We start from the raw sequence: 27,244 nt of genomic DNA, 5'->3' as shown, positions 1-27,244 counted from the left end.
TATGCATGAAACACTGAAATGCTAATTTGTTTTATAAATATTTCATGATTCCTCTTCTGTCCTCAAATGTGGCACTGATTAACACTCTTTTCATTGTGGATTTTCACTAAAATGTACTTTCTTAGAAGGCGGGAACTACCTGGTGCACCTACTATCAACAGAGGGTATGGTATTCAATCATGTTTAGAATTTTGAGAAATAACTGATAGCACTTAAGGTGATTAAAAATCTTAGAAGAATACAGTCCTTTTAGAGCAAATGCATGCAGATATAGAGAGGTATGTTTGGGGAACAGCAAGTGCCTTACTTTTGTGGGACCCTAAAGTATGCTTTGGGTTGTGGCTGAAATTGAGGTGAAAAGGTATCTCGTATGTGCCTTCCCAAGAAATTTGGACTTCAGGCTGTAGAGAATAGCCATCATAGATTTTATGTAAGACAAGGACATGATCTGTGGAATACAGATTGGCATTTTAGAAGGCAGCTCTCATGGAGAATAGGGGAAGAGTGTTGAGGGAAGAAATCACAGGCATGCAGTTAAATCACCAGTGCAGGATTTAGGCAACAGTGTTACCAGTCAGCTTCAGTTACCTTTTAAGGGGAATTTGGTTCTTTCCCTGATAGATGTCACAGAGCTAATAATGAAAAGAAAGTGAGTAAGAAGCCCAAAGGTATTTATTAAATGGCCAGTGAACATGAGATGAAGGTGCCAGTGCTCTGAAATCACTGTCAACCTGCTAGGGGCTGCAGAGTCACAGGTAGAGGGCAACAGATTTTCTGGAAGACAGAATCATTCTCAGAATCTGGGAGCCACATTCTTTTCTTTTTTAGCATCTTTCACTGGTTGCCATGGTGATTGTCAACTGTCATGGCACTGGGAGTGTTAGCATGAAAATTGGACTAAAATGAAGTTTGAAGTATTCTGAAGTTTGCTCAAGCCTCCATAGTGGGTCTAGTTTGTTGATTGTGGGCCCTTAACGGTTGGGGTGGTGTCGCTCCCCCTCTTCGTGGAGGAACGACACAGGACCCTGCGCTGTTCTTTTGTCTGCTCGGCCCTCCCCGGGTTTGCTGCTGGTTCTTCCCGGGTTGGCTACTATCCCTTCCACCTCCGTGGAAGGGCGGTTCCCCCTGGCCGCTTTCCCCACTTCCACAGGGGAGCGGCACACCGCCGGCCGGCTCTCTCGGGGGCTGCACAGGCGTTCCCTCAGATGTTCCCCTTAGATGTTCCCTGGTGCATGCCGTCTCTCTCCTCCTTTATAGTCCTCCTCCGCCAATCCCAACTCGGCTGCCCACACGCCGAGTACGCTGCTCTCCAATCAGGAGCAAGTCCTACAGTTTATTGGTTGAACTGGAGGCAGCTGTGCGGAAGCTGTTTACTTCTCTCCCAGCGCCATATTGTGGGAGAGCAGATGCATAGAATAAGTCTTAATTCCAGTAACTCAGTCCAGTCCGGGCTGCTCCCCACAGGGTGGGGAAGTGGGGGCAACTGTCACTTCAAGGCATCCAGTTCTCAAAGAAAAACGTTAGTGTAGGGATAGAAACTCAACGAGGCCTGGCAGACTCTGAAATACTTTACTAGCTTGAGCTTATTTTTCTGAAGATGTTCCCAGAAAGCTTATCTTGCAAGTTGGTACTCACAGAGGGACCAGACCACTAATGACAAAAACAGTTCCAATACAATCAGTTGGCTTTATGGTTTTGTAAGTTAACAATGGATGCAGACAGATGTTGCTTGGGCAGGAAGGGCCCATCTACTCCTGACTTTCTAAATCCTGGACACTCCCCTAACCCTTGGACAAAAGCCCTGACAAACTTGCTCTCAGGAAGACAGTTTCTGTGGTTAACTATGCCTTCTCATTGTCTCCTTTACTTGTTACAAGTAAATAAAGCTTTCCTCTGAGCTGCTTTCTCTTGAGGCTGTCTATTTGGAGATATCTCACTCCTGTGTCTGCAAATAGAATCCTAGTGGTGTAGGAACAGAGGATGATAAGGGCTTGAACCAAGGCACTGGAAGTATAGCACTGGGAAAGAAAAGATGTAAACCTTTTTCTATGAGGATCTATTGGTTGTGAAGGGAGAAATGAAACTAGGGCACTCCTCTCAAAAACTGGAGTAGGCAGTTTGAGGTTCATAAAATATCTCTTCAGTTTGATGAGATAAATTTGGATATCTCAACATTCCACCTATTTGCACCTGACCTCTTTGCTTCCAGAGGACTGTGATTCTAAACTGATGATCATTTATAGTGAATAAAATTCAGGACAGGGGCCATACATTCTTTCCTTCATTAAATCTCATCTTTCAAGGAATGAACAAATCTGCTTCTTCAATTCTGTTTTAGTAGCTGCAACATAAGAACTGATAATTTTCTGTGCATTTTTTGTCAGCAAGGATATAGCCATCATAGAGAGACTTATTTTTTTAGTAGAACAAATTGATTTAAAGTAGTACTTATGTAATATAATTGCAAGAAAATAAAGCGTTTTTATTGATCATGTGTTAGAACTGAGTCATATTCATGCTTCTTGCAGCCCTTTTGTTATCCCTGATCTGGTCAAGATTTATTAAACAGTGGTTAGATACAGAATGCTTGCTGTGGTAACTTTATTTGCTCTATGATTTCAAATGTTTGACAGGCATATGTATCCTTGCTATAGATCAACTCTAGCAATTTCCACAAATTCTGTAAAAACCAATAATAGAAAATTATAAATTTAATTCAATTGAACCACAATGCTGTAAAAATTAGATTTAATTTTTAAAGGTTCATTTTATTTATTAGAAAGGCAGAGCAACAGAGAGAGAGAAGGAGACACAGACACAGAGATTTTTTGTTTGTTTCATTCTCCAAATAGGTACAATGCCTGGGGCTATGTCAGGGAGAAGGCAGGAGCCAAAATTTCCATCCAGGACTCCCAAATGGGTGACATGCTACCTTCCCAGTTACATGATCAGGAAGATGGATCAAAAGCAGAGCAGCCAGGATTCTAACGTGTACTCTTATATGGGATGCCAGCATCACAGGCAGTGGCTTAATTTACTGTGCCACAGTACCAGGAACTCATTTAATTTTTTAAAATTTGGTTACTCTAGCTATAATATAGAATGACTGCTGTTTCTTTTTTTAAAATCTCATTTCAAAAGAGATTATGTTTTTAATTTCACTGGGGTGTGTAATTTTGCCATAGCTACATTTCAATTGCTCCTTTAAAGATTTTTTTTGCCCTTTTTTATTTATATAAATGAAACAGATTTAATGTATTTCAGATACAATTTTAAGCACATAATGATACTTCCCACCTTTCTTCCTTCATTCCTGCTTTCTTTCTTTTTCTTTTAATTTTTGCAATAGCATGCTATCAATTTAGTTTATAATCACAGGCTTAATCTTCAACTAAATAAAGAATTCAATAAGTGGAAAATAGACCACTATTCTGCAGGAATATAAAAAAGGGCTATAAACAATAATCAGATCTCAAAAAATGTCAATTTTGTACTCTATATATTAGCTACCACAAATTACAGGAAAATATGATATTTGTCTTTTTAGGTTTGGCCTACTTCACTCAGCATAATTTCTTTTTTTCCCCCTCTTTTCTGGTCTACAGAGCATCTCTTCTGAATCAGGCTTTTGTTTTTCATTTCTTTTTCAAAATACGTGTTTATATAAAAAAATTCAGAATCAAAGTCTTTAGGACTTGGTGTTTTGAAATGCTAAAACTCAAGTTCTTAGTATTATAAATCCTTGGTTTTACAACTAAAAAATCTTGCCTTTCCAAAGTTAAAATAAAAGAAACAAAAAATGCAGTTTTTTATATGCTTATTTTTTTTCAACTTTTATTTAATAAATATAAATTTCCAAAGTACAACTTTTGGATTATAGCGGCTTTTCCCCACATAACCTCCCTCCCAACCACAACTCTCCCATCTCCCACTCCCTCTCCCATCCCATTCTTCATCAAGATTCATTTTCAATTATCTTTATATACAGAAGATCAACTTAGTATATACAAAGTAAAGATTTCAGCAGACTGCACCCACACAAACACACAAAGTATAGAGTACTGTTTGAGTAGTAGTTATATTGTTAATTCACATAGTACAACACAATAAGGACAGAGGTCCTACATGGGGAGTACGTGCACGGTGACTTCCGTTGATTTAACATTTGACACTCTTATTTATGGCCTCAGTAATCACCTGAGGCTTTTGTCATGAGCTTCCAAGGCTATGGAAGCCTCTTGAGTTCACAAACTCCAATCTTATTTAGACAAGGCCATAGTCAAAGTGGAAGTTCTCTCCTCCCTTCAGAGAAAGGTACCTCCTTTGATGGCCCGTTCTTTCCTGTGGGAACTCACTCAGAGATCTTTCATTTAGCTTCTTTTTTTTTTTTTTTTTTTGCCATAGTGTCTTGGCTTTCCATGCCTGTGAAACTCTCATGGGTTTTTAGCCAGATCTGAATGCCTTAATGGCTGATTCTGAGGCCAGAGTGCTCTTTAGGACAACTGCCCTTCTATGAGTCTGTTGTGTATCCTGCTTCACATGTTGATCATAATCTCCTTTTTAATTCTATCAATTAGTATTAGCAGACACTAGTATTATTTATGTGATCCCTTTGACACTTAATCCTATAATTATGATAAAATATGAATTGAAACTGACCACTTTGAATAGTAAGATGGCATTAGTACATGCCACCTTGATGGGATTGATTGAAATCCCCTGGCACGTTTAGCTCTACCATAGGGGTAAGTCAGAATGAGCATGTGCCAAACTGTGTATCTCCTCCCTCTCTTATTCCCACTCTTATATTTAACAGGGATCACTTTTCAGATAAAATTAAACACCTAGGAATAATTGTGTGTTAATTAAAGAGTTCAAACAATGGTATTAAGTAGAGCAAAAAAAAAAAAAGAATAAAATAGTAAGTTGTTCCTTGACAGTCAGGACAAGGCTGATCAAGTCATTGTTTCTCATAGTGTCCATTTTACGTCAATAGGTGCTCAGTTGTCACTGATCAGGGAGAACATATATTTGTCCCTTTGGAACTGGCTTATTTCACTCAGCATGATGTTTTCCAGATTCCTCCATTTTGTTGCAAATGACTGGATTTCATTGTTTTTTACTGCTATATAGTATTCTACAGAGTACATATCCCAAAATTTCTTTATCCAGTCCTCTATTGATAGGCATTTAGTTTGATTCCATGTCTTAGCTATTGTGAATTGAGCTGCAATAAACATTGAGGTGCAGACAGCTCTTTTATTTGCCAATTTAATTTCCTCTGGGTAAATTCCAAGGAGTGGGGTGGCTGAGTCATGTGGTAGGCTATATTCAGGTTTCTGAGGAAACTCCAGACTGACTTCCATAGTGGCTTTACCAGTTTGTATTCCCACCAACAGTGGGTTAGTAAGCCTTTTCTCCCACATTCTTGTCAGTATCTGTTGTAGGTTGATTTCTGTATGTAGCCATTATAACCGGGGTGAGGTGAAACCTCATTGTGGTTTTCATTTGCATTTCCCTAATGGCTGGTGATCCTGAACATTTTTTCATGTGTCTGTTGGCCATTTGGATTTCCTCTTCTGAAAAATGTCTGTTGAGGTCCTTGGCCCATCTTTTAGTGGGTTGTTTGTTTTGTTGTTGGGGAGTTTCTTGATCTCTTTGTAGATTCTGGTTATTAACCCTTAATCGGTTGCATAGTTTGCAAATATTTTTTCCCATTCTGTCGGTTGCCTCTTCACTCTCCTGACTGTTTCTTTTGCAGTTCAGAAACTTCTCAATTTGATGTAATCCCAATTGTTAATTTTGGCTTTGACTGCCTGTGCCTCTGGGGTCTTTTCCAAGAAGTCTTTGCCTGTGCCTATATCTTGCAGGGTTTCTCCAATGTTCTCTAATAATTTGATGGTGTCGGGTCATAGATTTAGATCTCTCATCCATGTTGAGTGGATTTTTGTGTAAGGTGTATTGTAGGGGTCTTGCTTCATGCTTGTACATGTGGAAAACCAGTTTTCCCAGCACCATTTGTTGAATAGACTGTCCTTACTCCAGGGATTGGTTTTGGACCCTTGATCAAATATGAGTTGGCTGTAGATGTTTGGATTGATTTCTGGTGTTTCAATTCTGTTCCATTGGTCTATCCATCTGTTTCTGTACCAGTACCATGCTGTTTTGATTACAACTGCCCTGTAGTATGTCCTGAAATCTGGTATTGTGATGCCTCCGGCTTTGTTTTTGTTGTACAAGATTGCTTTAGCTATTCAAGGTCTCCTGTGTCTCCCTATGAATTTCAGCATCATTTTTTCCAGATCTGAGAATAATGCCTTTGGTATTTTGATTGGTATCAAATTGAATCTATAAATGGCTTTTGGGAGAATGGACATTTTGATGATATTGATTCTTCCAATCTATGAGCGTGGAAGCTTTTTCCATTTTTTGGTATCCTCTTCTATTTTCTTCTGTAAAATTTAGTAATTCAACTCATAGAGATCTTTGACATCCTTGGTTTAGTTTATTCCAAGATATTTGATTGTTTTATAGCTTTTGTGGATGGGATTGATCTTAGCAGTTCTTCCTCAGCCGTGGCATTGCCTGTGTATACAAAGGCTGTTGATTTTTGTGCATTGATTTTATATCCTGCTACTTTGACAAACTCCTCTATGAGTTCCAATAGTCTCTTAGTAGAGTTCTTTGGATCCCCTAAATAAAGAATCCTATCATCTGCAAAGAGGGATAGTTTGACTTCTTCCTTCCCAATTTGTATCCCTTCAATTTCTATTTCTTGCCTAATGGCTCTGTCTAAAACTTCAAGAACTATATTGAATAGCAGTGGTGAGAGTGGGCATCCCTGTCTGGTACCAGGTCTCAGTGGAAATGCTTCCAACTTTTCCCCATTCAATAGGATGTTGGTTGTGGGTTTTTCATAGATTGCTTTGATTGTATTGAGGAATGTTCCTTCCAAACCCAGTTTGCTTAGAGTTTTCATCATGAAAGGGTATTGTATTTTATTGAATGCTTTCTTTGCATCTATTGAGATAATCATATGATTTTTCTTCTGCAGTTTGTTAATGTGGTGTATCACATTGATTGATTTGTGAACACTGAACCATCCCTGCATAACAGGGATAAATCCCACTTGGTCTGGGTAGATGATCTTTCTGATGTGTTGTTGCATTCTATTGGCCAGAATTTTATTGAGGATTTTTGCACCTATGTTCATCAGGGAAATTGTTCTGTAATACTCTTTCTCTGCTGTATCTTTTTCAGGTTTAGGAATTAAGGTTATGTTGACTTCATAGAAAGAATTTGGAAGGATTCCCTCTTTTTCGATTGTTCTGAATATTTTGAGAAGAATTGGCATTAGTTCTTCTTTAAATGTCTGGTAGAATTCAGCAGTGAATTCATCTGGTCCTGAACTTTTCTTTGTTGGGAGGGTCTTTGTTACTGTTTCAATTTCTGTCTCAGTTATAGGTCTAAGTTTTCTGTGTCTTCATGGTTCAATTTAGATAGATTGCATGTGTCCAGGAATCTATCCATTTCTGATAGATTTTCCTGTTTGCTGGCATACAAGTCCTTGTAATAATTTCTGATGATTATTTTTATTTCTGTGGTATCTGTTGTTACATTTCCTATTTCTTCTCTGATTTTATTGATTTGGGTCATTTCCATTTTGTGTTAGTTGGGCCAATGTTGTATCAATTTTGTTTATTTTTTTGAAAAAACCAGCTCTTCGTTTTGTAATCTTTTTTAATGTTTTTTTTTTTTGGATTCAATTTTGTTGATTTCTTCCCTACTTTTAATTATTTCTCTTCTCCTACTAGTTTTGGGTCTGGTTTGCTTCAGTTTTTCTAGATTCTTGAAATGCATTGATAGCTCATTTGTTTTGTGCCTTTCCAATTTCTTGATGTAGGCACCTACTGCTATAAGCTTTCCTCTAAACACTGCTTTTGTTGTATCCCATAGATTTTGATATGTTGTGTTGTTATCCTAATTTACTTTCAGAAAATTTTTGATTTCTGTTTTGATTTCTTCTATGACCCAATGTTCATTCAGGAGCATTTGTTCAGTCTCCATGTGTTTGCATATGCTCTAGGGATTCCTGAGTTGCTAATTTCCAGCTTCATTCAATGGTGGTCTGAGAAGATGCATGATATGATTTCGATTTTTTAAAATTTGCTGAGACTTGCTTTGTGGCATAGTATATGATCAGTCCTAGAGTAGGGTCCATGTAATGCTGAGAAGAATGTCTGTTCTTTAAGTGTAGGATGAAAAGTTCTGTAGATATCTGTTAGATCCATTTGGTCTATAGTGTCCATTAAATCTTTTGTTTTCTTGTTGATCTTCTGTCTGGTTGATCTATTGCTGAAAGTAGTGTATTGAAGTCCCCAATACTATTGTATTGGAGTCTAAGACTAAGACTCCCTTTAAGGTTTTTGTTTGTTTGTTTGTTTGTTTGTTTTTGACAGGCGTGGTTAGACAGAGAAAGTGAGAAAGACAGGAAGTTCTTCCTTCCGTTGGTTCATCCCCCAAAAGTTGCCATGGCTGGTGCACTGTGCCTCTCTGAAGCCAGGAGACAGGTGCTTCCTCCTGGTCTCCAATGTGGGTGCAGGGCCCAAGCACTTGGGCCATCCTCTGCTGTCCTCCCAGGCCACAGCAGAGAGCTGGACTGGAAGAGGGGAAACCAGGACAGAATCGGAGCGCCCCAACCAGGATTAGAACCCAGGGTGTTGGCACCACAGGTAAAGGATTAGCCAAGTGAGCCACAGCATCGGCCTCCCTTTAAGTTTTTTTAGCGTATCTTTTAAATAACCAGTGCTCTGTAATTAGGTGCATATTCATTTATAATAGTTACATCTTCCTGTTGAATTGATCCCTTAATCATTATATAGTGCCCCTCTTTGTCTCTCTTAACAGTTTTTGTGTTAAAGTTTATTTTATCTGATATTAAGATGGCTTTGCCAGCTCTTTTTTTCATTTCTGTTGACATGGAATATCTTTTTCCAGCCTTTCACTTTCAGTCTGCATACATCTTTGTTGGAACGATGTGTTTCTTGTAAGCAGCATATAGATTGTTTTGTTTTTTAATCCATTCAGCCAGTCTATGTCTTTTAACTGGAGAGTTGAGGCCATTAATATTCAATGTGACTATTGATAAGTAGTGACTTTACCCTGCCATTTTCCCAGAGATATTTCTAATATATGCTTTGAACTTCCTGTGATCTTTTACTGAGAGATTTTCTTTCTTTACCTTCTTTTTTATCAATGACCATGTTTCTGTGTTTCTGTGTGTAACACATTTTTAAGCATTGTTTGCAGGACTAGATGAGTAGTGAAAAATTCTTTCAATTTCTGTTTGCTATGTTTTATTTTCTTCTTATCATTGATAGGAGGCAGGGAAGTATTGTGGGAGGGAAAATGTCTTTGTTAATATTTTAAGGAATTCCTACAGTAACTTTATTTTCATGCTTTGAAATATCTTACATATCTGGGTTTTGGGGTCATATTTAGTGAAGTCACATTAATTTATGTTCTTTGATACCAAAGAGAAGAACCAGATAGGAAAATAACTCGAGTCTACTAAAGTTTTAATTAGTAAGAAATCAATTAGAATGCTGTAAATCTGACATTTTTTAGATGCAAAAGAAAATAATTAGTATCATTATTTAGATACGAGCAGTTAGTGAGGACTTCTCAGTAGTTTAAGTAAAGTGTTATCCCTGTGTATGTGTTGTGTGTGTGTGTGCACCCATCTGTACTAGTCACAATCTCTTAGACCAAGATTCATACCCAGTGAAATCTTTTGTTCAAAGAATAGATTCACTTACTAGCATTTTTATTTTTTAAGCATAATTTTTTTTTCTGGATTATGAGAAATATCTTTCAAATGTGTGAAAGTTAGTAGAGAGTATTTTAAAAGTTCTATAGGCATAAGAACGTATGCCTTTATTTTAACATTTATTATGGATTTTTAGTTTTAATGATTTTCTTTTTTCTTCCCTTCAGAGAATTTATCAACAGCCTGAGACTGTACAGGTCCTTCTATGGAGTCCTGGCTGATCAGCTTTGTATTAATGAATTAGCTGCTGCTGAGGGGGTGCCCTGCTGGAACGGAGAGGATATGGTGAGAAGGTATTGTATCCATAGTGCGCTGTCAAAATTGGTTGGCTGCTTTCATCATTGCTGTCTTTTCCTGAATCTTGAATGCATTACTTCAGTTTTAACTTTGCCTCACAGGTTAGTGTATAGACTAATTCCTTATTCTATATTTGTTAAAGTAATCTGATCTTTTTTTGATATTTAAAAACGATAATAGCATGCTGGGATGTTTTCAAAGTTTTGTCCTTTATATCTATGACTGACATACAATCCAACTTTTTCAATTATGTCCTTGATCTTATCCAAATAAATCTTTCAGCTTTATCAGATTTTTTTAAATTCATGAATATTATTAAGTGAGGAAATGCAGTGAAATGTGAATCCCTATGCAAAGATTCATTGAGATATGGATATGTATTACTGGAGTGTCAGTAAGGAAGGAGGGAGGGTGGGAGGGAGGGAGAGAGAGATAGAGGCAAGGAAGGAGGGAGGTGAGAGAGAGAGAAAGAGAGTGAGAGAGGCAGGCAGGCAAGCTGTATGTGTATGCAACAGTGTGAGGAGTTACTTTTCTGTATGTTTGTTTGAGACATTATTTGCTGTGTGTTGTTAATTTTTCTCAACATTAGGAGTGACATTTTACTTTTACCTTTTCCCCTCACTGTCTAGAATTTCTTTGACAGTATCTTTGCCATTGCTTCCTGAATTTGACTATACTTGATTTCTAAAATGTGGTTACTTTAAGAAAGATTGTGATACAGTTACATGGTATGAATTTTAAAATCTACATGTTGGTTAAAAAGCCTGTGAAAATTCTGCCTCTCACACTATGTCCCATCTGCCAGTTTCTGTTCCCAGAGGTATCAGTGGTAACAGGTCCTGTCCAAATTTCCAGAGATTTTGGTGTTTTCAATTTTTTTTTATGTATTTATTTAATTTATTTGAGAGAGACAAAGTCAGAGAGAGAGACAGACACACATATATACACAAACAGAAAGAGAGAGAGAGAGAGAATTTCTATCTGCTGGTTCACTTCTCAAATGCCTTCAATAACTTGTGCCAGGCCAGGCTGAAGTCAGGAGCCAAGAACTTAATCTGAGGATTCCAAACAGGTAGGAGGAACCCAACTGCTTAGTATATCACCTGGTGCTTCTCAGGGTACCCATAAGTAGGGACCTGGAATTAAAAGTGGAGCCAGGACTTTAACCCAGGCACTCGTGATATGAAATCTGAGCACAGTAACTGCTAGGCCAATCTTATGTCCTAATTCTGGCATTTAAATTTTTTTTTTACTACAGCAATGTTATTTCTGAAGATTAAAGAATATAAAAGTTGGCCGGCGCTGCGGTTCACTAGGCTAATCCTCCGCCTTGCGGCGCCAGCACACCGGGTTCTAGTCCCGGTCGGGGCACCGGATTCTGTCCCGGTTGCCCCTCTTCCAGGCCAGCTCTGCTGTGGCCAGGGAGTGCAGTGGAGGATGGCCCAAGTCCTTGGGCCCTGCACCCCATGGGGGACCAGGAGAAGCACTTGGCTCCTACCATCAGATCAGTGTGGTGTGCTGGCCACAGTGCGCCGGCCGCGGCGGCCATTGGAGGGTGAACCAATGGCAAAGGAAGACCTTTCTTTCTGTCTCTCTCTCACTGTCCACTCTGCCTGTCCAAAAAAAAAAAAGAATATAAAAGTCTCTGTAATGTTTTGAAATTTTGAGATATTACCAATATTTTATTGTAATAGTAATATCTAATGCTGAGCACAATGCTAAGAACTTTATAAGAATTATTCTATTTGATGCCTGAATAATGTCATCTTTCTCTTACTAGTAAGAACAAGGCAGATTAGATAATTTGAGGTCAGAGAATTGAGAGGGTCATGATTGAAGTCTTACCCTGCCCAATATAAAGAATTACCTCCTATTTTATTAATTAATTTAGTTAATTTTTAATTTTAACTGGTATGTAAAATTGTGTATACTTATAGGGTAAATATTATTTCATACTTAATATCTGAATATATCAGAGAATATTAGAATTTACAGAAAATATTTAAGTTGAATACTAAGACAAGTTTAACAAAATATTTTACTAATGTGGCTAGTTTTTTATTTTTCTTCTTTATGCTCCTTAGATGTTGGAAAGTAAGAATTTTCTAAACATTTCTTGCTTTTACTGAGAGCATTCATAGCATGCATTATATTTTGAGTACTTAAAATATTCACATCAATAAGATTTCTGTTTCTTAAATGATAATTCAAGGGTATTTTGACTTAAAAGTTTTGTCTTTCGGTTGCTAAAACTGGAATTCAACTTTTTATGTATGATTCTATTTCTGTTAGGACTAATAGTATTCTCATGATAGCTGATGAAGTATTTTGCATATAATATGTATTCTACATTCTATTATTTTATAACATTTTAACCTACATCTATAAGAATTTTACTTTTAACTTTTTCCATTTCCTTCTTGAATATTTAGATTGGGGTTTGTGTAATAGGAAATACCATTAGGGATATAAATGATTTGGGAAAACATTTTAGAGAAATAGTGTTTTCAACTCAAAGAGCATATTTTCTTCTATGTAGTATTTTTAAAGACTTTGCTCATGATTTATGAATAAAGACTTTGTAGTAGGAATTCTCTATAGAAAGTGGCCATACTTCCGATAAGTGAAGTGAGTCAATTTAGTTTTCATTGGCTTCTAGCTCATGCCTTCACTTTCACATGCCACCCTGGCCTCCTGTTACCACTTCAAGTACAGAGACCCCAGCCTCCTGAAAACAAGCTTTGCTAGCTTTGTCTTTCCTCACATAATTCTTGTGGCCTCATCATCTTAATGGATATTTTCCCTGACTTGAGGGTATTTTTTCTTTCATCCCTGTTTCATGAATCTTCATTCTATTCCTGCTTGCTCCCTCTGGTCAAAGGGTCAGTAGACAAGCCTCACGTATTTATGGCTTCCTACCACCATGTCTATTTTTTTTAATAAATCATATCTGTCTAGCTACCTGTGTGTGATCTACCAGGCTAATTTAATTAGCAGTATGACTTTTTATTTATTTATTTATTCGACAGAGTTAGAGAGAGACAGAGAGAAAGGTGTTCCTTCCATTGGTTCACCCTCCAATGGCCGCTATGGCCGGTGCTGCGCTGATCCTAAACCATCTCTTGCCTGCTTCCAAAATGAGTGTGGTTCAGCCCTGATTAATATGTGAACAATAGGGGTCAGCGCTGTGGTACAGCGAGTTAACGCCCTGACCTGAAGCACTGCCATCCCATATGGGCACCGGTTCGAGACCTGGCTGCTCCACTTTTGATCCAGCTCTCTGCTATGGCCTGGGAAAGCAGTACAAGATGGCCCAAGTCCTTGGGCCCCTGCACTTGGTGGGAGACCCAGAAGAAGCTCCTGGCTCCTGGCTTCAGATCAGCACAGCTCTGGCCATTGCAGCCAATTTGGGGGTGAACCATCAGGTAGAATACTTTTCTCCCTCTCCTCTCTCTGCATCTCCTCTCTTTGTATAACTCTGACTTTCAAATAAACAAAATAAATCTTTAAAAAAACATGTAAACAATGAACTACTGGTTTCACAGGCATTATTTTACTTAATTTGGCCAACCAAGACTTTACCCCTTAATTGTTGAACTAAAATAATAATAATAGTAACAACAACAACAACATCAGCAACAACTTTGTATTTGAAAGACAGAAAGAAAAAAAGAATAAAAAAGTCCCTCCCTCTGCTGATTCATTCCCCAAATGGCTGCAACAGCCATAACTTGGCCAGGCTGAAGCCAGGAGTTAGGAACATAATCCAGGACTCCAACATGGGGTAGCAGGGACCCAAGTACTGGTATCATTTGCTGCTGCTTTCTGAGGCACATTAGCAGTAAGTTGAATTGGAAGTACAGCAGCCGAGACTTGAATTGGCACTCAGATGTAGGATGTTGGTATCACAGGCAACAGGTTCACATGCTGTCCCACAATACCATCTCCCATTTTTCTAGAGTAAATTAATTGGGCTGTCTTTCTCTTCTATTTGATCTTGAGAAAATTCTCATGTGTGCTTTGACTTAAAAAAAAAAAAAAACCTTAAAATTGTAATTTTATTTATGACTCAGTCAATTCTTGATGTAAATTATAATGCGATTTAAAATTATATACTCAGTACCTCAGTACTAAAATCCAAATATCTATTAAATATGATTGATTGATTATGGCATATTCTGCATAGGATATAATATAGCATTCAGAACTTGTGCATATTTATATCTACTTCTGTAGAATTATTTCAAATAAATATTAAGTTAAAATAACTAGAAGTAGAATAGTACATATTTCACCAGCAGATTTGAATAAATAAAATATGAGTATATGCTTTGTATAATGTTGATTATACAGAGTATTTGTGGAAAGTTATAGGAAAATTGTTAAAATGCCTAAAACGTACTTGGGCAGAGGCTTTTACTTTTTTTTCTCTTTTTAAGATTTATTTATTTGAACGACGGAGTTTCAGAGAGAATGTGAGAGATAGAAAGAGAAATTGTCCATCTGTTGGTTTATCCCCAGATGGCCACAAAAGCCAGTGCTGGGCCAAGCCAAAGCTAAGAGCCAAGAGCTTCATCCAGGTCACTCACATGGGTGTGGGGGCCCAAACACTTGGCCATCTTCTGCTTTTCCCAGGCCATTAGCAGGGAGCAGGATTGGAAGAGGAACATCTGGTACATGAACTGGTGCCCATATAGGATGCCGGCATGGCAGGTGGCAGCTAACCTATTATGCCACAATACTGGCCATGACTTTTACTTTTAAATGTATAATATCCATATGTATTTTTAATGAAAACAAATATAATGCTAGAATTATACTTTATTGTTTTGTTTGTTTACAATTCTGAAAATTTATTTTTTCAAATAATGCTGTTTACTTTCTATGAATTCTTAGTCAAGGATGTAATTTTATCAAAGTGCTAATGAATGCATTTCAATATTATACTACTGAATTTATCTAAGCAAATTTCTCTATAAAGTCAAGTCCTGGTAAGTGTTATAATATTAAATTATTAATCACTTTTTCCTTGAGGAAAAAAAATGAGATGTAGCAGTGATCTGTAATGAAATTTTCTAGCCATTCTCCTATCACATACTCATTTCAGAGACCTGGGGTTAGCTAAGGTAAATAATGCCATTCAATTTTGAGAAAATGGATACCAAGTGAATGTATATTGCATTTGTGGATGATGGATTATTTTCCTTTTTATGGTGGGTTTTAATACTCATCAAGTTTATTCTGGAGAAACTATGCCAAACACTTCAATGGGGTGAGTGGTGGCCAGCATTGAGTCCATCGTTCATTATGAGAGCAAAATGATTATTTTGGCAAGATTTCTCCTGCAGACATTTTTTAGGAAATGATTGAGAAGATCATATATGTGCGTAGACATGCTGCCTCACAGAATAGAAAAACCGTACAATTTCAGTATCATGACTGTCTTGTAAAATTGGGTGAAATTACCTAAGCACTCATCAAAAGATGTAACATTCCTTTGTGAGCATGAATGAAAATGTCTAAACTACCTGTAATATAAACAGAGTTTAATTTTTGAAACAAAATCTATTTTAATTAAAATTAAAGACTATATTCACACTGTATTCTCTACTGCAACATTGTAGTCAATAGTTCAAAGAATTTCTAATTGGAAATGCAAATGTGTTACTGAAAGACACACATAGTCTACATCCCATATCTACCCCTTCTGTCTCTTCAACATGAAATAAAACTGTTCTCTGAAAGGCATGCCAGTCTTAATACTGTTCTCAGTTCTCTGTGATTGCAAATTAATGATGATTTGTACCTGTCTTTCTGGATATTGAAGTTCAGGTGACAGTTCCATAATTACCAGGGTTTCCTTTTTTCTTATGATTAACAGACAGATGATCCAGTAACTCTTTATAGGAATTTATGACTGCAACAGCAGCTCTTCAACTAGCCTGAAGCTGTTAAGTATGATAATAAAATGAATATGCCACATTATTTCTACTTCACTCTGATTCAGTCAGTGTTCCAGCATTCTGTTTTCATAATCAAGTTTGTTTCTTTTCCAGCTCTTTTGATAAGGTCACCCTTTTTCTGAACTGATTGTAATGGAATTTTAAAAATAAGATTAATAATAGAAGATCAGGGGCCAGCATTGTGGTAGTGAATAAAGGCACTGCCTGCAATGTTAGCATCCCATATAGGCTGTGATTCCTGTCCTGGTTGTTCTACTTCCAATCCAATTCCCTTCTAATGGCTTGGGAAAAGCAACAGAAGATGGTCCAAGTACCTGGGCCCCTGCTATCCATGTGTGAGATTTCCAGAAACTCCTGGCTCCTGGTTTGAGCCTGGCCCACCTCTGGCTGTTGGGGCCATCTAGGGAGTAAATCAGCAGATAGAAGATATCCCTCTCACTTTCTTATTCTCTCCCTCTCTCTCCCTTTCCCTCCCTCTCCTTCTCTATCTTTCTCTATAAATCTGACTTTCAAATATATAAAGAAATAAATAGTTACAAAAGAGAGAGTATTATAAAAAAAGGAGACCCTAGAAATCTGCGGTTTGATCCTCCAGGTTATATTTTTTTAATCTTTTTTTCCATTTTGCTTTGACACCATTTTCTATCTAAAAAGTCTGTTCATATTCAGGCTTACCCTTTTCTACCTTGCCTAACACCATGCTGTTGTATTTCCTTTTTTAAAAAAGCTGACCTTGTTCCCAAGTGTTATGAAAACAATCATATTTCAGGATTGTTCTGATTTTGTTAATTTAACAAGTAGTTGTTATTCCTGTGTTTCTTGTGCAAATGCACTATGCTCTTCATGACTTAAACATAAGTCTTTATCTTTTTCCCCTTTCAAATTCTGTCCAACAAGGTTTCTAGTATGGTTAATCCATTACCTTTCCAGTAGTGATCATTTTTAAAGGCTTATTTTATTTATCTGAAAGGCAGAGTGATAGGGAGAGAATCCAGGCAGAAAAGAGATCTTCCATTCACGGTTCATTCTCCAAATGGGTGCAATGGTTGGGGCTGGGGCTGGCAAGGAGCAAGGAACTCTACCTGGGTCTCCCATGTGGGTGGCAGGGGCCCAAGCATTTAGCACATCTTCTGATGCTTTCCCAGGTATATTTGCAGGGAGCTGGATTGGAAGCGGAGTTCTTAGGACTCATACTGGCACTCCAATATGGGATCTAGCATTGCAGGCAGCAGCTTAGCCTGCTGTGCCAAAATGTTAGCCCAGTAGTCATCATTTTATCTTACCTTTGTCGTGTCATACTTAGTTCACAATTGGATATTACATTAAAATCCTGTTTTAAAGATTTCTCCTTCTCTAGTCCAGCTATTTATTATAGAACCTGAAAACTTGAAATTTCCACTGTTAGCAAACTAAATTTTTACAAATTTATTTTAGTTTTTAAAAAGATTAATTTATTTGAAAGGCAGAGTGACATGTGTGCACACACACACACACAGAGATAAGAGAGAGGAGAGAGAAAAATGAAAACATCTTGACATCTGCTGTTTCTCTCCTGCCATACTCTCAACAGCAGAGGCTCGGATAAGCTGAAGCAAGGCGCCAAGAACTGGACACGGGTCTCCCACATGGATGTCAGGAACTCATTTAAGTTAACTGTCATCCAGCGCTTCTCCAGCACATTAGCAGGGAGCTGGATCAGAAGCAAAGTTGCTGGCACTTGACCCAGAGCTCCCATATGTGATGTGGGCATCCCAAGCAGGGCATATCCCTCTGCATCACATCTGCCCCACAACTGAATTATTTTTTTCCATGCAACTGTATATGCAGGTTTTCCAAACTCACATTTTCATTTTAGACCTAGTGTGATGAATTCTCTCATTTGTGTTTGAGGTTAACCACTTGAAAACGTTGTGATACCTCCAATACTTTGTGCATTTACATGTGATAGATCTTTCTCATTCTATACTGCAATTTCCCTTTGGTTGTGATCTAACAGTCACAATTTTATTTGTATTATATCTGAATCTGTAAATGATAAAAATTTTAATAAAAGTGTAATTAAATATGGGTAATTTTAGAACAATATAGATCATTTTATTTTTAAAATTTTTATTTTAAGACATAATTTCAACCTACTCTGTAGTCACAGGCTTAAATCACAACTAACCATAATATTCAACAAGTGAAAAGTAGGAAGACTGTACCATAGGAGTATAAACAAGGGCTAAAAACAATAATCACATCACAAGATGTTTGTTTCATTCCTATACTTTTTTTTTTTTTTAAATTTGAGAGATAGAGTTACAGACAGAGAGAGGGAGAGACAGAGAAAGGTTTTCCATCTGCTGGTGCACTCCCAAAATGGTCACAATGGCTGGAGCTGGGCTGATCTGAAGCTGGGAGCCAGGAGCTTCTTCCAGGTCTCCCAAATGGGTGCAGGGGCTCAAGGTCTTGGGGCATCTTCCACTGTTTTCCCAAGCAATAGCAGAGAGCTGAACTGGAAGCAGAGTAGCCAGGGGTTGAAGTGGTGCCCATATGGGAAGCTGATGCTGCAGGTGAAGGTGCAGCCTACTACACCACAGCACCAGCCCTTTTCGTATTATATATTAACTGCCATGTGTCAGAGAAAACATACGATATTTGTCTTATTTCACAAAACATAATGGTTTTCAGTTGCATCCATTTTGTTGCAAAAGACAGAATTTCATGCTTTTTTATGGCTGAGTCACATTTTCTTTAGCTACTCATCAATTGATGGACATCTGGGTTGATTTCATATCTTAGTTATTGTGAATTGAACTGCTATGAACATGCAGGTACAGATCATTCTTTCATATTCTGATTTCACTTTCCTTGGGTGAATTTCAAGGAGTGGGATGTCTGGGTCGTATCTATTTTCTGATTTCTGAGGAATCTCCATACTATTTTCCATAATGGCTATCCTAATCTACATTCCCACCAACAGTGTTATTAGGGTACCTTTCCCCCCATATTCTCACCAGCATTTATTGTTTTTTTTAATATTTATTTATTTGAAAGACAGAGTTACAGAGAGGCAGAGGCAGAGAGAGAGAGAGAAAGAGAGAGAGAGAGAGAGAGAGAGAGAGAGAGATCTTCCATTTGCTGTTTCACTCCCCAAATGGCCGCAACCACTGGAACTAAACCCATTGAAGCCAGGAGTCTTCTTCTGGGTCTCCCATGTGGATAGAGGGACCCAGGGACTTGGACCATCTTCCTCTCTATTCTCAGAGGTATTAGCATGGAGTTAGATCAGAACTGGGACAGCCAGGACTTGAACTGACAGCCATATGGGATGCCAACATGACAAGTAGCAGCTTTACCCACTATACCACAGCACTGGTCCTTTATTGTTTTTTTTTTTTTTATTTAAAAAAAAAATTTCAAGCTTATATTTTTTTAACTTTTATTTAATGAATATAAATTTCCAAAGTACAGAATATGGATTACAATGGCTTCCCCCCCCCATAGCGTCCCTCCAACCCCCAACCCTCCCCTTATCCACTCCCTCTCCCTTTCCATTCACATCAAGATTCATTTTCGATTCTCTTTATATACAGAAGATCAGTTTAGCATACATTAAGTAAAGATTTCAACAGTTTGCTCCCACACAGAAACATAAAGTGAAAAATACTGTTTGAGTACTAGTTATAGCATTAAATCTCAATGTACAGCACATTAAGGACAGAGATCCTACATGAGGAGTAAGTGCACAGTGACTCCTGTTGTTGACTTAACAAATTGACACTCTTGTTTATGGCCTCAGTAATCACCCTAGGCTCTTGTCATGAGCTGCCAAGGCTATGGAAGCCCCCTGAGTTCACTGACTCTGATCATATTTAGACATATTTTTTTAAAATTAAAAAAAATTTAATGATTTTTATTTATTTATTTGAGAAGTAGAGTTATAGACAGTGAGAAGGAGGGGCAGAGAGAAAGGTCTTCTATCCGTTGGCTCACTCCCCAAATGGCCGCAATGGCCGGAGCTGTGCCGATGCGAAGCCAGGAGCCAGATGCTTCTTCCAGTCTTCCATGCGGATGCAGGGGCCCAAGAACTTGGGCCATCCTCCACTGCTTTCCCACGCCATAGCAGAGAGCTGGATCAAAAGAGAGGCAGCCAGACTAGAACAGGTGCCCACATGTGATGTCGGCACCACAGGTGAAGGATTAACCTACCGTACTATGATGCCAGCCCCAGCCCTTATTGTTTTTTTGATTTCTGTCTGATAACCAATCTAACTGGGGTGAGGTGAAACCTCATTGTGGATTTTATTTGCATTTCTCTGATGGCTAGTGAACCTGAGCATTTTACATGTGTCGGCCATTGGAATTTCATCCTTTAAAAAATGCCTGTTCAAATCCTTTGGCCATTTCTTAACTGGATTGTTTGTTTTCCTGTTGTTGTTGAGTTTCTTGAGATCATTATAGATTCTGGCTATTAATTCTTTATCAGTAGCCTCGTTTGCAAGTATTTTCTCTCATTCTGTCAGTTGCCTCTTCACTTTGTTGAGTGTTTCCTTTGCAGTGCAGAAACTTCTTAGCTTGATGTAATCCCATTTGTCTATTTTTACCTTTATTGTCCATGTTTCTGGGGTTTTATCTCAGAGGTCTGCCTACACCATTTCCCCTATGTTTTCCTCTAGTAATTTTGTACTGTCAGTTCTTATCTTTAGATCCTTGATTCATTTTGAGTTGATTTTTGTATAAGATGTAAGGTAGGGACTTGTTTCATGCTTCTGCATGTATAGACTCAGTATTCCCAGAACTATTTGTTGGAGCGACTGTCCTTTATCCAGTGATTGATTTTAACTCCTTTTTCAAGGATTAATTGGTCATAGATGAGTGGAATGATTGGGGTTTCTATTTCTGTTCCATTGGTCTACATGCCTATTTTTGTGTCAATATCAGGCTGTTTTGTTCATAACTTCCCTGTAGTATTTCTTGAAATCTGGTATTGGGTTGCCTTCAGTTTTGCTTTTGTTGTTTAACATTGTTTTATCTATTCAGGGTCTCTTGTATTTCCATATGCATTTTAGCATCATTTATTTCAAGATCTCAGAAGAATGTCATTGATATTCTGATTGGGATCACATTGAATTTATAAATTGCTTTGGGTAGGATGTACATTTTGCTGACATTAATTCTTCCAATTCATGAACATGGAATATTTTCCTTTTTTTTCCTGTGTGCATCTTTTCTTTAAAGTTTTATAATTTTCATCATTTCATTATTCCATTGATTAAATTTATTCCAAGGTGTTTTCATTTTTGTAGCTATTGTTAGCAGTACTGATCTTAGAAGTTTTTTCTCAACCATGGCACTGTTTGTGGATACAAAGGCTATTTATACTTGTATGTTCTTTTAGGAAAGAACACTTATATTATCTAAAAGTCTAAAAATGATGAACAATTTCTGTAAGTATTTTTTTGAAGATAACATAATTCTAAGGAAAAGTCATTTTTGCAAGTATTAGTTCTAACTAAGAGGTTTGGGAATTTGGGATGTCACTCAGTGTTAACCATTTGGTAGGTAATATGTGAGTCTGAAGTGAACTTGAGTGTCTGAGAGAAAAATGTGAAGAAGGGTGATAAGTCATGAGTTCCTACCTGTGTCTGCCCCTGGATGCTGATCTTTTTTCCCTGACTTTAAGTTTATGTGTGTATCATTGTATGCATTTCCACAGACATTTTTTGTGAAACTGGGATCTAAAGTACTGTACAAACCTTAAATGTTTTGGATTTGAGACATGTTAGGTGCTATTGTTCCTATCTGTAAGACTGAGTTGAAAATAATAGTGCAAATTGCTGGGGGGAGGGAGATGAATAAAAGGCAGAATAGCCTGCCCTAGAACAAAAGTGTGAGTTTACAATTTTCAGTCAAGGCAGAAATACAAAATGTAATTTTATACATATTATAAGGGACTGTGGAATTCATCACATTACAAATTCCACATTCTTGTTCTACCTGGGCAAGTGTAAGAGTGGGTGTCATATGATGTTTGGAATGAACATAAGATAAATTTGCAAAGTTCTTGGCTGTGTATTCTTCCTACACTTGAGCAAACCTCTCTCTGCCTTACCCTATCACACTGTTTTGGCAGATACTTTCTTATTTAAATGATGATACCTGAAGTAGTTATCCCATGATATGGGTCTATAGTAGATAATATGTTAGCAAAAGAGTTGCCTATTTTTATCCACTATGCCTCAAGTCTTGATGTTGCTAACTACTTTTAAGCCTAGCATATTCATCTGTCTTAGGTTAATATGTAAATTTGGGTCTTTTCTAAAAAATGTTTTGTCAGTTTGGCAATTATTGCATGATATCTTCCAAATGGTGACATTTCTTTGGTATCTCTGTTGCTGGATTACTGACTTAGTAATCAGTTTTCTCTCATTAAGCTTGTCATCATTTTGTTCAGATAGCTAGACTTGAACATAGAAACCGTTTCATTAATCTTCATGGAGAGTTTTTACCCTGTCACTAGAATGAAATCAAAATGCTGTTGTTCACTGTTAGTGCCAGGGTGATTGATTATTCCCATAAAGTATGTGAATTCAGTGAGGAAGTCCAATTCAAACATCCATAGGCTGAAATTTGTTTAAGTCCCTGATTTTCACCTTCTTGGGTTAGGTTCTGCTTCAGTTTAGAATACCTATATGGGTTGCGTTGATAAGCAATTTCAGGTTCATGTGCCAACATTGTGCTTTCTGTATCCTCCTACTTATGTTCCTGACACCCTTATTTTTAGAGTAGGGAGGCTTGGTGCCGGTGAGATGAAGGAACAAAATTTAGAGGAAAGGAGTAAAATAAAAGGATGTTCTTAATTAGACTTAATATTCTTGACTCTAATTGAATGACCCTTGCTTGGCAGATATTCAGATCTGACACTCTAGGGATTCTGTCTGTTTTAGGCAATGCTACTCCCCTATCCGTCAACATCCACCTCACAGTAAACTCCTGCCCTTTTTTACTGAGACTTTTTGGTGTATGTTTTCTAGCTTCTATATGATTTTCTCCACCTTGCCTCTTGCTCATACTTTTGATAGAAATACATTGTATGCCCAAAAGCAGCTGCCTGTCTTCATTCTCCAGCTAGGTAGCCAACTTTTGCTACAGACTTGCACTGCCTTCCATTTTCTTAGGCAAGATTCACCTACCAGCAGTTTTAATTACTCCCATTTCAAAAGTACCCCAAAGTCTCTCTCGCTTAGGATAAATCAGTGGGTGCATACCATAATGGTCCTACCAACTTTTTTCTATTACATTCTATCCTTTGGCCTTTCCAACCTCAATTTTTTATACAGTCAAGGTATAAATCAATTTGTAAGACTCAATACCAACTTTCAGTCATCTGCTTTTATGTCTAGCACTTTACTTTAGAATGTGAGAGGGTATACGCCATTGATTGCCTTCTTTTCAGAAAAAAAAAAGTGGTATCAGAAAGAGTACTATTTTGGTATCTTTTAAGGGGATTTGGAAGCAAAGGGGGAAAAGCAGAAAATTAGAATCTGTGTTTAAGATGCTGCAGTAGATCTTTAAGGGAATAAAAAGGTATGTAAGATATTGTCCCAGGCATTGCAAGACTTATAATCTAAAAATGTATACAAAACATGTTTACAATGTAAACACAGCAAAACAGACTCTGATATGACAAGCATGAAATACCACAGGCTTTCAAATAGAGAGGTGTCCTATTTGATTTAAGAGATGGATTTGAATGTATTTAACTAAGAGGTAAGATTTGATATGGGTCTCCATTCATTCATTTGAAATGACTTTTCTGAAATATATGGATAAGTTGAAATTATGTTTGAGAGTAATTTAAAATAATTCAGTGAATGGAGGGAAGAGGATTTATACTATATACAGGATGAGCATTCATTAATTATAAAATCTGAAATCCTGAGGGAGTGGGAAGGGGGAGGGTTGCGGGTGGGAGGGACGTTATGGGGGGGAAGCCATTGTAATCCATAAGCTGTACTTTGGAAATTTATATTCATTAAATAAAAGTTAAAAAAAATCTTAAAAAAAATCTGAAATCCTAAGTAATCCAAAAGATTAAGCCTTTTGAGCACCACCATGATGTCCTAGATGGAAAAAGTGTACACCTAATGTCATGTGATTTGTTACAGTCAAAAGTCGAGCATTCTAAATATTGTATAAAATTATGTTTAGGCTATGTGTATGCATATGATTCATATGAATGATAAATAAATTTTTTGCTGACACTTAGGTATCCAACACCAAGATACCTCAGTATATATTTAAAAATGTTCTAAAGTCTGAAAAATATCTAAAGTCCACAATATTTGTGATCCCAAACATTTTGGATAAGAGACACATAACCTGTTTAGAGTAAGGTTTTCTAAGTGGGTAAATCATGAAGTTATGTGATGGGTACACGGGTGGCTCTTATACTATTCTCTGCATATTTGTATTTGTTTAAAATATTATAATAAATACTACTAAAATTAAAAAAATGTAATGATGCATAAAATAGCTTTGTCAGGTGTGTGACATGTCAGACTTTATTGTAGATGCTAGGGATACATTGACAATCAATGTACTATCTTATGTAGATTAGGATATAGAGGAGATGGGCTCTGAACATGTAAGTCCAAGAGTGATTACCAAATCGTTAAAGTTGGATGGTTTTACTCAATAGACTTGGAAGTGAAAAATTAAAACAGTGGGAACCAGTATATTCTTGGATGAAATTCTATGAATTTAGTTGTCTCTATACTGGATTTTTGCATTTGTTTGCAGCTTGTTAAATTGTGATTTTTCGTCTTCATCACTCTTTCATTTCAGTTTCATAGGCGTGTCTTAAGTACTTAATATTAAGTCTTCTGTCATCTTTACAGTGCAAACATTCATCCAGAAAGCTAGTAAAACTCAGTAAACATAGGTTTGTAAAGAGCCAGCCTTCCAAGTTTCCAAGCTTCTCTATAAAGATAAGATACTTTTGAGGGATGTGAATTCACACAGATTCATTAACCTTTAAGTGTTTCAGGTTCTGTCTTTACAGTGCAACTGAAAGTAATGTCTTTCTACTATTTGAGAATTAAATGAGTTAGTCACATAAACTGTATGTGATACTAGCTACCACACAGTAAACATTCAACAACTCTTCAATTGTGTTATTACTAAATGATGTATGTTCATTTACTTCAATAGGAAATTCTTTTGTTGAGTTTCTTTTTTATTGGATTGATTTGCTCATGAATCAAATGACTTCCATTTGGAAACAAAACATATAAGAAAAAAAAAGTTAATAAAATTAATGTAAGGAGGTTTTTTTTTTTTTTTTTTTTTTACAAGTAGGAGTTATTCCCTAACTAATATTTTAAATGGTTATTTCATTGGGGCCTGAAGTAGCTAAATTTTATGTTAATGGGTGTTTCATTGACTAGTCCAACTGTGGAAAAGTATGTTTTATGTTGTTCCCATATAATGTATCAATTTTCTCAATAGAGAACTAAAAGGTAAGATATAAAGCAATACAGAGAAAAAAGAAAACATAAAAGAAAAAAATCCTAGCAGTGGTTTGGGAGTACTCAATCACTGATTAATTTTAAAGTTGCTCAAAGTAAATGATTAGTACACTGGAAATAAAATCTCTGAAGCCACGCAAAACTTCAGGAAGTCTCAGATCATTTTAGGTGGCATGACAGTTTTAAGGCTGTTACACTTGCAGTCATTTTCCTTCATGTGTTGGATTCCTAAAGGAAAGAAGTGTTGTATACAGAGTCTCCAGAACAAAATGAGGTTGAATTTCAGCTGTTATAACATGTCTAACTACTCAGTGTATGGTACAAGTAAACTATTTTTTAACTTGTTACATGCTTCCATTAGAGGATGTGAGTAGAGGAAGACAAGAGATAAAAGGTAGTAAGAGAAAAGTTCACTGAAGTGGAAACTTAAAGGACCTTTTCCCATCTGTTTGGCTGAGAAGTTGTTATCTCTTTGGTGGTACAAATTTCATCACAGTTCCATAGACTTCTGATTTCTAGGTTGTGTTACTGCAAAACAGCAGCAGACTTAAATGACTACAGGATGCCTATTCTTGCTTTAGCCAGAGCAACTCTATATTTATTCTCTGTTTTCATCTGAACAGTTATTACCCGATTAGTAAAAATGGTTATAACTTTGCTAAGCTATAAATATAGCAAATACTTTTTCTTAGTCTACTTCCTATATTCCCATATCATAGCATATTAATATAACAGTGAATGATCTATTATATTTTAAAGGGAAATGTTAGGATATTCAAAGAATAGTCATTTGTTTATGATATTTTATCTTCAAGTAGATCCTAATGTAATCTCTTTTAATTTATATGAATATATAAGCTTGTCAGTTAACAGCATTCTCTGTTGCTCAGTTATTGAAATTCTTGCTTTCTGATGTATTTTAAAAATAAATTACAGATTATTCAAAATCTGATTTGAATTTATTTACACGTAAACAAAGATAACATTTGAAGTAGATTGACCTTTATATTTTAGCTGGAATGATTAATGTAATTATATATTTCATTTTTATGAACATTTCATTTCCTCCTTGACTCCTCTGAAATGAGAAAATATTTTTTCTGTGTTTTTTCTGGGGATATGGATGAATACAAATTAATTTTTGACTGCTTGTGTAATCTACTTTCAAAGTTTCATCTTTAATCAGTTTTGTGTATAATGTCAGCCACAAGGGGCAGCCCATGAATCTTTGAGGTATGAATAAGAAACTTAAGATTCTTAGTATCATGAAGAAATTAATCTCAGGTTTGGAAGGTAGCCTAGAAATCAGAGTGCAGAGTACAAAACTACATAAAGAAGTGATTGGAAGCAGAAATACAGGATATTTTGCTTCCTGTATAATTCAAGATAGTCCTTGATTTTTAAATAATATATTATCAGTATTATTATATACAGTATAAGAATTGCCATTTGCCTTTCAAGTTCTTCCTTTCAGCATCAAGCAACCTGTCCCTGAACCGGTACAAAGTTGCACATTTCTGGGACTCTTTCTATACAGTTCAAAAGATCTTCTGCAAATAACTAAATTTCCCTTACTTTTCTGTCAGGTGTTAACATCAGATGTATGATGCTGTAAACACACAAATGTATATAACTTCTGT

The 27,244-nt window shown here is 36.8% G+C and overlaps 1 protein-coding gene across 1 annotated transcript in view; it reads left to right on the top strand.

Moving 5' to 3' along the window:
• Positions 1-27,244, top strand: part of GPC5 (glypican 5) — a 1,597,736-nt gene that overhangs the window by 433,967 nt on the left and 1,136,525 nt on the right. The window contains exon 5 of the mRNA XM_017343550.4: positions 9,997-10,122. Within this exon, the coding sequence (XP_017199039.2) occupies positions 9,997-10,122 (126 nt within the window). The remainder of the gene's footprint in view (positions 1-9,996; positions 10,123-27,244) is intronic.

The sequence above is a fragment of the Oryctolagus cuniculus genome, chromosome 9 (genome assembly GCF_051225735.1).
Source record: "Oryctolagus cuniculus isolate XC-2025 breed Fujian yellow rabbit chromosome 9, ASM5122573v1, whole genome shotgun sequence".
Lineage (NCBI taxonomy): Eukaryota > Metazoa > Chordata > Mammalia > Lagomorpha > Leporidae > Oryctolagus > Oryctolagus cuniculus.
This window is presented reverse-complemented; position numbering and strand designations above follow the sequence as displayed.